General features: G+C 36.0%; 2 protein-coding genes across 2 annotated transcripts; one reads left to right on the forward strand and one right to left on the reverse strand.

Moving 5' to 3' along the window:
* The first annotated feature begins 6513 nt into the window (after positions 1-6513).
* Positions 6514-9172, forward strand: LOC18048807 (S-adenosylmethionine synthase 1). The gene is made up of 2 exons (XM_006444530.2): positions 6514-6619; positions 7578-9172. The coding sequence occupies exon 2, from the start codon at positions 7587-7589 to the stop codon at positions 8766-8768; it is 1182 nt and encodes a 393-aa protein (XP_006444593.1). The 5' UTR covers positions 6514-6619; positions 7578-7586; the 3' UTR covers positions 8769-9172.
* Positions 9173-9619: 447 nt separating this feature from the next.
* LOC18048502 (glucan endo-1,3-beta-glucosidase 13) lies at positions 9620-10951 on the reverse strand. The gene is made up of 4 exons (XM_006444531.2): positions 10504-10951; positions 10259-10311; positions 9891-10149; positions 9620-9783 (listed from the first exon to the last, which is right to left on the reverse strand). The coding sequence occupies exons 1-4, from the start codon at positions 10730-10732 to the stop codon at positions 9755-9757; spliced, it is 570 nt and encodes a 189-aa protein (XP_006444594.2). The 5' UTR covers positions 10733-10951; the 3' UTR covers positions 9620-9754.
* Positions 10952-11326: the final 375 nt, after the last annotated feature.

An 11326-nucleotide genomic window follows, 5' to 3' on the forward strand; every position in this document is an offset into this window, starting at 1 on the left:
AAACCCAAAATTCATAGAAAGTTTCGAGAAATAAAAATCTCTAAATGCAAACATCTTTGTCTTGTCTTAAAAAACCATAGTCTTTTATAAATGAAGGAAGAAAACTCGATGAGGCTTGCGATAGGGAGCTCCCTGATGCATACGCATAAAGGCATCCATATCGACTTGCGCTCTTTTCTTACATGAAGCGGTATGATAGTCTCAATTATTTGACCTTTAAAATCCAAAGGGGATGATAGAGGAGAAAGAATAATGGTTATGGTCTGCAGGGTGTATGAAAATGTATGTTAAAATATGTAATTTAATAAAGGATAAAATGGTAAATATAAGACAGTTTTCTTAAGAATTTATTTCAGAGGGGTGGGGAAAGCTCTACTCTTCTGGTATTTCCAAAAAAGAAAATGGTGAGCTAGGTGTACTTGTGAAAATGGCCCAAAGATTGCACTTTAAAGGTACGTTTGTTACGGAGGATCTATGATTGATTATGTATAATATTGTTTTGCAATAGTCCAATCCTATGCTTTTTATCCCACTACTAACACACCCTAAGGCCTCGTTTGGTATACCAGATTGGATTGGATTAGATTAGATTGGATAAGATAGGATTAGATTAGATAATACTGAATTATATATAATACTATGTTGTGTTTGGTGCAATATTGGATTAGACTATAAATAATCATGTTTTATATTATAATATTATAATTTACAAGTTATTATTATTAGTATAATTTATTATTTACATTATTAAAATCAATATTTTTTATTACATTTATCACATATTACTATAATTTTAACATTTATAAATTATTATGTTTAATTGAGTTATCAATATAATCCAATACTAACTAATCCCATAGCTCCCCTTGGGATAATTTCCTTTACAAAATTTAGATTAGTTTATGGGCCCAGGATAACTAAATTCCAATATACTTGATAGCACCAAACATGAGACAAGGATAAAATTTAAAAAAAGAGTCTAATCCCCTCTTTTAATCCAGCAACCAAACGAGGCCTAATAGTCATACACCCAGGCTGTGATTTTTCTACTTATTCGGCTGTCTATTTTAATGAACTCTAGATTTAGGGCTAGGACAGAGCTACTGCCCCCACCTTTTTTTTTTTTTTTTTTTTTTAACAATCTCATTAGACCCCAATTATCATTTTTATTTTAATTATTATTTGACCTTAATTAAAGACAGGTTTTAGGAATCTATTTTATTATAAAACTGCATAAGGTTATAGATCTTTGCTTTTCTATTATTAGGACTCACTTCGTGAGCGCTATTAAACATAATTTTTAAAAGGTGTTATTTAATAGATGAAAAATCCTTTTTAGCAGTCTCAAGCCCTTTTTTGTTTGTCTTGTTCCAAATGAATCAAGTTTTGGACTCTTCATTCGGATCGAATTATTGAGACAACTGAAAATAGTATTTCCTTGTTCCATAATCCTTTATCTTTGCTGTGAATCATTAGATTTAGGATCTTTAACGTTTTTTTATTTCGAAAAGTATCAGCAACACACTTTCTTTTGAATCTCCTATAAAATGTAGTGGTATTTTGCTCTTATAATTAAGGATAGATGCTGCTAGGCAAATATCAATCTTTTTTTCTTTTTTTTTGGTTGAAAACAAAGAGAAAAAAAAAATAAATAAAAAAGAAAGAAAGGAAGGAAAAGAGAATAATATCAGGCATCTCAATATTTAAATCTTAATTTGAGTCTCATTTGCCAATGTTAATAGCGTTAGATAGTGTGTATAAGTTTTAGAGTAATACTGTCATAATTGAGTTAATTATTTTAATTGATTATTTTGTAATAAAGTGAGAAAATAATTGAATATATAATTCGTCGTGTCTAGTGTGTACAGACCACAGTGGATCAATATTCGATACCCTTACATAAGCAGTAGATATACATAGATTCCAAGCAGGAAGCAGCTTGAGATAATTAAAGATTTGGGGTCAATCGTGTTGATCACTACGTATATATCCCATGTGAGAGCGAGATGCGCGTACAGATAGATATTAGATGGTCAAAGTCGGTGTTCATTTCTTTATTCTCCCGATCAAGCCACAATCTTATATGCGAGGGTTTGAAGCAGCAAGCCAGTCATGCATGCCTAATGCTTTCTCTTCATTTGCTTGCTATTGCTAATGCGACTTACAGCGTGGATCCTGATCGAAAATATTATACATAGACAAAACACATTACGCAATGTTATGCTTAATTATTTATAAATTCGCATTATATATATATATTAAACCATCTGGTATCCGAAAATCACATTGAGTCTCGGCTGATCTAGATTCGAGCCGGTTATGACCATTAAGGCGGTAAACTTCTCCCAATAAATATTTAACGCAACTGTATTCTCAAGTCTCGAACCGAGAACCTTGGTTAAGATAGAACAGCCCCTTACCAGCTGATCTACGCGCTTGTTGGTTATAAATTATAATAGTAGTACATATAGTCATTTAATTTGCAGATCAGAATCGGATGTTACGCTTTGAGAGCATGCATTGGACCATCCCATTTGATGAGTTGACAAAAATCAAATGGTCATCGATCCTCGGTCAAGTCAATGCATCATGTGTGCGGTTCATGAATTAAGCTGTGCTAATAAGATTCATAAAACATTTTATCCATCCCAAAAACGAATTTACTTGTTAAAAAAACACCAACATAATTAGAAGTGCGCTGCATGAAAGAATATATTAATTCCTTTTCCCCAAAAAAAATAAAACCAACGACCACCGTGACGACAAGCAACAGGAAAGACACAGCAGAACCCCGGCCTCCTGATCTGAAGGCGTGTAGCGTGCTCCATATAAAGTATCTGGAAGATCTTCACTTCACCCTATTAAAATAAAATAAATAAGTTAAATTAGAGATAACAATCAATTAATGCAAATTGCTGAAGTACATAATAATAATAATAAAAAATTAATCGATGATCTTTCTGTGGGAATCCATAGATTTCAGCTTCAATGAACAAATGAAAAGAAGACAATCAATTAATATTGGGGTAATTTTTAAAAAACTCCCCTGAGGTTTGAGGCTGTTGCAAGTAGATGGTGAAAATCATTTTATTTGTAAAAGACCCCCTACCGTTAGTTAAAATTTTCATTGACTAACTGTTGACTTTAAAAAGACAATATTACCCCCAATAATAGTTTACATCAGTTAAAATTTCCTTAAAATCTTAAAAAAAATAAAATTACAAATTTAAAAAAAATTATATTTTTATATCAAATAATTAAGATTTGTAATTTTATTACAAACTTAAAAAAAATTATTTTAAGATTTGTAATTTTATTTTTTTAAGATTTTAAGGAAATATCAATAACTTGATCATGGTGAAAATAATTGTTTTAATTACTTATGAAATTGTAAAAATTTAGAATTGTAAATATTTGGGGTAATATTGTCTTTTCAAAGTCAACAGTTAGTCAATAAAAATTTTAACTAACGGTAGGGGGTCTTTTACAAATAAAATGATTTTCACCATCTACTTGTAACAGCCTCAAACCTCAAGGGAAATTTTTAAAAATTACCCATTAATATTGCCAATAGGCAGCACAGGCACCCATGCTGCCATGTGCTCCTCTTCTTCATAAATCATTATCCTTTGTGTGAATCAGGGACCATTTTTTAATTACGATGACGGAGGATTTTGGAATAGCATGCGCTAAATTAACGTAACTTAAGCCCTCTCTTTAGAAATATATTAGATAACAAATAAATGATATATATCTTATTTAAAAAATTATCTTACAAATAATAATTATATTAAATTTAACTATAAATATCACACACACACACACATATATTAATACAAAGAGCTCTAATTAGAGCTAAAGTAAAACTAAACGGGAATAAAGAATTCATATATGTCATGATTAATAAAAGTTTCCACACTAAGAGGAGGTAGAAAAGTGATGAAACACTTGAGGGACAGAGAAGGTATAGTTTGCACAAAAGTTAGGAGCAAAGTTAGCCTCTCTAAACAATAATTAACGGCAACATTCCAATCACGCTTGATGAGGTATTTAATGGAGGAGATAAGAGGAGAATACTCATCAGCAGCTTTCAATGGCTTCTTAACCAACAGAGTAACACAAAAGTAATCAACTTCTACAATCAACTACCAAATACCATGCTATCAAGTAGGGGTATATCTTAATAGAGACTACAGTGAACCATGACCCCTGTAAAAAGGTTAACTTTTTTTTAAATATACATGATATCCCCTAAATTATAATAGAAATTAAAAAATATTTCAAAATTATATATACATTATTCACTTTGCCCCTATAATTAAATTATTCATTTTCGCTCCTACTGCTAAGCTTTGTTTAAATTATGATAGAGTTCATATAATTCCGCCACCGTAACTGAGCAGATCCTATATTCATAACAAAGCCCGTAATCCATTTCCCATTATGATCGTGGATCAATCCACCAGCTGCCAGACCAGCGTTTGGTTCACCATTCCTTTTTATATACATATATAAGTACATATTTTAAAATTACATGCACTTGAAGTGATCATGGGGTAATAATGGGGTTCAGTTATGGTACCACAATTAGATTCAGTTATTGAATTCAGTTCTAATGACAATTGTAAATTAGATCCAATAATTAAATTCAGTTGTGATACTATACAACTGAGGTACTATAACTTTGCTGCATGTAATAATGATCTCTCACTAATAAATTCACTTAATAAACAAGAAGCAACTTTTGGGTTCTAAATTTTGTTCTGCCTTTCCATCGAGATTATTGAATTTCATCCAGTCATAGTTGCTTTGGGTTTTGGTTGATTGTTTGATAAGTCATCACATCGCATCGCATCACATCACATCCCACCAACCCCATTCCACATGCAACTGGCACGTGCCACTGCCGCAGACACAATGCCCCAACCTTTTGGGAGTTCCTTGATAAGAATAAATTAATTAAAAAGAGTAATACGCGCTAATTGCTTTTTTGAATTTATTTGCGTGAGAAGTGAGAACGCACTAATATTAGCCCCTATTGAATCCCAACTGCCCCCCAACTCGCACTCACTTTCCCCCTTAGGCTTCAAGTTGCTGCCACATCATTTTGGGCCTTTCCAGCTTTCGCTGCTTCTCCGCTTGGCTTCACCTCATGGCTTCTTGTTTCATTTTAAAATATTTTTTGTTTGGTCGGTACCCTAAACCCAAACTTGCGTTATCGGTAAATAAATAAAGAGTGCTGCGATTTTCCTTTTCCCCCTTCATTTTTTTACAATGACTTGCGACCTTAAAGACACCGAGGTTCTTGAAGACTAACAGACCACAAGTCAACTGCCTCTTTATAAACTTAGTACAAGCCTAATGGCTACGTGCCATATCTTTTGATTTCATCACTATGTAGAGATAAATAACTTGACAAAATGATCTATTACTTGACCATGACGGCTAAGATCTGAAATGGGGTTGAAGCGTAGCAATCTTAATAAATATTTGATTATTACATAACAGCACCACTTATTTCTCTCCGTTACATTTCCAGAGTGAGAACAGTATGCCCCTAAAATTGTCGGCAGCGTTTCGTTGCGCCGACCAAAATACCCTTCGAAGCATCATTACCCAAACCATGCGAAAAAGGGTAAGATAGTGTTTTCATATTTGATTTCTTGATTTCTTGTTTTCATATTTGATTCTTTCATATGCCCTTAAAAAGGAAGAAAAAGAAAGATTCTTGTGCCCACCCGGTAAGTAAACAATCTACTCTCACTCTCACTCCACACTACCAATCCTAGGATTTCCACTCCAATCCAAAAAATAAACGCTACATAAACTCTTTCAAAACCCACGACACTGTTGAAAAGCTACAGCATAAAAATTATAACAAACTGAAATATAATTTATGTAGTAACATTATGACAAGTTAGGATTTTTCACATTTGTGGTGGGTATATAAAAATTATAACAAACTGAAATATAATTTCTGTGTGCTGTTATGAACTGATCAACTATTTACTGGTCCCATGTTCATCAATTAAACTGCACATCTAAACCATATTTAAAGGAAAAAAAATTATTAAAAAAAAGAAGAAAAAAACGAAGTAGTAGACGGCACATCTAAAACTTAAGGACAACCAACCGCACCTAATCGTTTGTGTGGGCTACCGGATGAACAAGTAGCCCTACCTAACCAATATCCAAGTAGAAGGGGGATCGGATCACCACCGTTCACCAATTTTTCTTGGAATAAGCCCAATCACCCACGATTCCTCAAGCCATCAACCGACAAGAGTTGGTGAATAACCGGCTATTTTCGGTTTGAAAAAAATAATACTACGTGTAGCTTGGTAGCCACATGTCCTATTTCCTACCAACTCCACCAAACAACGTCTCTAATAATCCTGACATCAAATCGAACGGCGATAGAGATACCAGCGGGCCTATATTCTCACCAAGAATCCTAACCACCCAGTCCGGTAGCGGGTAAGTAAGCCCATTTATCTATAAATATAGCGCGTTCAAGCCTTCAAAGACTCGCCCAAACTCAATTGAGTTCCGCTTTGCTATTGAGGTCTGGTCTTAAGTCTGAATCTTAGATCTGCGCCGAAACACTTGCCAGCCACAGGTGTTTTTTTTTTTCTTTTTTTTCCCCGGTTCGGTTAGAATAATTTTTCTCCGTCCCTTTCACGTTTTATTTCTGTTTCATTTTGCTCATTAATAAGCGTCTTGAGTTCCTGATTTTTGAGTTCAATGCTTTCCAGATCTGAACTCTATCTAATAGTTGTTTAACTTCCTACTCACATTCATGAATTAAGGATCTGAGATTTTGAAGTTTAATTGAAATTCCGTGAACTTGAGTTTAACTTGTTGTTTTTACTAGATTTACGGACGTAACACACTGGGAAGTTGTAGATCTGATGCAATGGAACGTTTTGATTAATGGATCTGGTGCTTGTCGTTATTTTGAGCATGTGATTTGTAAAATGCTTAATTACTGGATGCTTATGTCATTTTCATTGCATCGACTGCTGGACCTCTTCGCGTAATTGAAGTCTAGCAGGTGCTCGAACGTGTTAAAGAGAGTTTGTGGGATCTTAAATGAACTAGGTGGAGGAGGAGTTATATACCGTACACTTTTCTAATTTTTCTTGTTTGAGTAGTTTAACTTTTTAATACCAGTAGAATTTTCTTCCTCATCATCTAGAAAGTGATTGATGATAAGAGGCTATTGCGGTTGACATTGTTTTAAATAAAAATCAATCTGTTCCTTGATTCCTTCTTCTTTGCAACTTTATGTCATTGAGTGCTTAAGGAATCTGGTGTGAGTGCGTTATTCCTTTAATTATATATTTGCCCTTGAAAGTAAATGACAGTGCTTGTTAGTCGGTTTGCTTTGTTTGTAAAATATTCCATGTTTGAGGAATTTCATCCAATCTTGACTATACTTCTTTCTATTCTTTATTCTGTATTCTAAGATATCAAGACCTATCATCTACCGCACCAATGATGTTCTTTTCACTTGGAACCTGTTATTAATTATACGATGTGTTCTGATATGCTTTTTTTTTATTATTATTCTGTAGCTTGATAAGATGGAGACCTTTCTATTCACCTCTGAATCTGTGAACGAGGGTCACCCCGACAAGTTGTGCGACCAGATCTCTGATGCGGTGCTTGACGCCTGCCTTGAGCAGGATCCTGAGAGCAAGGTTGCCTGTGAGACATGCACCAAGACCAACATGGTCATGGTCTTTGGAGAGATTACCACCAAGGCCAAGGTAGACTATGAGAAGATTGTTCGCGACACTTGCCGTTCCATTGGATTTGTTTCTGATGATGTGGGTCTTGACGCCGATCACTGCAAAGTCCTGGTCAATATTGAGCAACAAAGCCCGGATATTGCCCAGGGTGTTCATGGCCACTTTACAAAGCGCCCTGAGGACATTGGTGCTGGTGACCAGGGCCATATGTTTGGTTATGCTACTGATGAGACCTCTGAATTTATGCCTTTGAGCCATGTCCTTGCCACCAAACTTGGTGCTCGTCTCACGGAGGTTAGGAAGAATAGTACCTGCTCTTGGCTAAGGCCCGATGGGAAGACCCAGGTCACTGTTGAGTACTACAACGACAATGGTGCCATGGTCCCAGTCCGTGTCCACACGGTCCTCATTTCAACCCAGCATGATGAGACTGTCACAAATGATGAAATTGCTGCTGACCTTAAGGAGCACGTCATTAAGCCTGTCATCCCCGAGAAGTACCTTGATGAGAAGACCATCTTCCACCTTAATCCATCAGGTCGTTTTGTCATTGGTGGGCCTCATGGTGATGCTGGTCTCACTGGACGTAAGATCATCATCGACACTTATGGTGGCTGGGGAGCCCATGGTGGCGGTGCTTTCTCTGGAAAAGACCCTACTAAGGTGGATAGGAGTGGTGCATACATTGTTAGGCAGGCTGCTAAGAGCATTGTTGCAAACGGGCTTGCTCGCAGGTGCATTGTCCAAGTCTCCTATGCCATTGGTGTGCCTGAGCCATTGTCTGTTTTTGTGGACTCATATGGAACCGGCAAGATTCCTGACAAGGAGATCCTCAAAATTGTGAAGGAAAGCTTTGATTTCAGGCCAGGAATGATGACCATCAATTTGGATCTCAAAAGGGGCGGTAATGGCAGGTTCTTGAAGACTGCTGCCTATGGACACTTTGGCAGGGATGACCCAGACTTCACTTGGGAAGTTGTGAAGCCCCTCAAGTGGGAAAAGCCTCAAGCTTAAATTTGAGTTGAAAAGTGAAAACTATCCCTGCTGTTCAAGTTTGCTTCTATTGGTAGTGGATGAATAATTTGAATATTATCTTGCTGCTGCTTTGTAATACTAAGCAAATCTCCTGTGTTCAGAACTCATACATGTTCCCCATTCAATTCCTTTCTTTTTCTTCTTTCCCCACTTCTTTTTTGGTTTTGGTTTAATGTACCATGTCACCACTGTTGTGTAGTGATATCGATTGAGAATTTTGCTCAACTGGTGCCTGGAATTAGTAAAATTCTTCCTTTTGCTTACGACTATTTTTGGAATGTAGAATGAAGGCAGCAGCGAGTTGTATTAATTTGTAACTTTGGCTAAAGCCAATAGTTGTTTTGCTTATTAATATCACTCTATGTGTGTGCGGTTTGCCTAAACATTTTTTTCTTCTTGTCTCATTGATCATTGTCGGTTGAACGGCGCAATAGAGCCTCAATCCTTAATTCCAGAAGAAGCCAAAGTATGCCTCTAGACAGCTAACGGTTGGCTGCCTTTTTCTTGCGGGGCTTCTAGTCTTTACCCCCCTCATCTTCCATTTTCAACAGTCTTGTCTGCTTAAATTTGTTGGCATTATTTTAAAGCGCATTATGCAACAAAATGGCAGGTTGGTGTATGTAATGCGTAGCTTTGCAAGTAGGCAAAACCATATTTTTTTTTTAACCATGCAAAAAGATTTTTATGGTGATTTCTTAATCCTCAATGACATGTCATTGATGCATCACCGTTTCAAACGATAAATTGGTGGATTCACGACCAACAAATCAAAGCTGGAAAACCTTTCCTTTCCATTGGAAAAGGACACCCAAAGAACTGAAGAAGTCCGAATTTGATATTGATAATGAAAACACGAGAGACTTGCAAATTACTACTATTAAAACTGGTTACTACAAATGAGATAGTCTGATTAATTTAAACGAAAAGCTAGCCTTTCTTTCGTCTCCTAATTGTGGTGTCTTTGATCATGCTGGATACTTGCAGGTGCCCCAAGCTGCCAAAATACACATGAAAATGAAAAAAATCAAAGTCAGTAACAGCCCAAACATCTGCCAGCAAAGTAGAAACAATTGTGTCCATATGCAGTTGCGAAACACTAACATGGATTCTGGGTGACGATGAGACCAGTGCCATTGAAGTGGCAGTTCCAGTAATTCTTGCCAGCTGACTTGTAAAAGAGATTCATAGCAAAAGAAGCATGCGATATGATACTGTCTGGATTGAAGCAGCTGCCACCTGGCTGAATTGGCCTACAGTCCACTCCCTTCTGCCGACAGCTGTAATCAATGTTGTGATTGAGGCTCTCATCGTCTGTTGATGGCTTAGCAATGCACCAGCTGGTCACCACGCCTTCATTTCTCTACAATTAAATTAAACATTATTTGAATTAACCCCAACCCCTTCTCCCCAAAAAAAAAAAAAAAGAAGAATTGCTGTTCCAATTATGCTTGGAACAGTGGAAGACTTACCCTCTCTTCTTGGACTCTTCCATTAGAATGCGTACTACTTAACTCCGCATGCCCTAAACCCACATTTACCATGTAGTGTTAAAAGTTGAGTAGGCTAACTGCAGCTAAAATCAAATACAAACATACAAAGCTAGGCCTAGGCAGCTGCTGCTTTAAAAAATTTCATCTAATTAATTAATTAGCATTGCTTAACGAAATTAAATATTAAAGCGTGTATAAGAAAAGTAATGGCGAAGAAAACGCACCTGAACAATCCGCAAACCAGAACAGCAAAGCTAATGCTAGAAGGAAAAACGCCAAAGCGTGTCTTGTGCCCTCCATTGTTGTGTTGCGTTGGTGCCTAATCCTACCTCGCTGGGGAATGTGCAAGTAAATATTGAGGAGATTGGTACTTATAGTGAAACGAGAGAGTGCATTACAGATGGAGATGGGTACAAAATATATAAAATATAAACAATGCCCTTTGAGTAACATTCACGGATATAAGAACTGGGGGAGATTCTAGGGATTAATCGCATTGCATTATGCTAATGCGTGGTTTATCATCAAAGGAAAAACGATGGACGGATAACTAAACGTTGAGATAAGTAACAGCTGTCTTTTGCTTTGTTGTCATTCATGCAGCTTCTGAGTTACTGTCTCTCAGTCCAGACTCAGCTTTCCAATGCAGAGCCACTGTCTCTCAGTCCGTGACTGTTTGTTTCATTTGTTTGTTTTTTCTCTTCTGTTTAGCAAACACCAATACAATGAACACTCACTCACTAACTCATGATTCACTGGTTAATCATAATTCCCTCGATGATATACTGATAAATAACTCAATTACTATTAGTAGTTTATAAATAAAAAAAAAAATAAAAATATATTTTATCTATACACTACTACTAATATACATATAACAGAAAATTTTTTAAAATTTTGATAGGTTTATACATTCAATTCATGCAAACTTAACTTTTTTAAATTGGGATTTAGAATTTTTTTGTGAATAGCACGTAGAAGTGGGGTTTCATGATATAATTGATGGGACTCCAGCAGATTCATTGACATTTAATTTCTTTCATGTAC

This window comes from Citrus clementina, unplaced genomic scaffold, assembly GCF_000493195.1.
Source record: "Citrus clementina cultivar Clemenules unplaced genomic scaffold, Citrus_clementina_v1.0 scaffold_3, whole genome shotgun sequence".
NCBI lineage: Eukaryota > Viridiplantae > Streptophyta > Magnoliopsida > Sapindales > Rutaceae > Citrus > Citrus x clementina.

Bases quoted from the DNA above. Each gene is read 5' to 3' on its own strand.
- LOC18048807 (XM_006444530.2), top strand. From the start codon at position 7,587: ATGGAGACCTTTCTATTCACCTCTGAATCTGTGAACGAGGGTCACCCC.
- LOC18048502 (XM_006444531.2), bottom strand. From the start codon at position 10,732: ATGTTACTCAAAGGGCATTGTTTATATTTTATATATTTTGTACCCATC. The intron at 10,312-10,503 runs GTGCGTTTTCTT...ATGTGGGTTTAG, and splicing joins CTGGTTTGCGGATTGTTCAG to GGCATGCGGAGTTAAGTAGT. The intron at 10,150-10,258 runs GTAAGTCTTCCA...ATTTAATTGTAG, and splicing joins GAAGAGTCCAAGAAGAGAGG to AGAAATGAAGGCGTGGTGAC.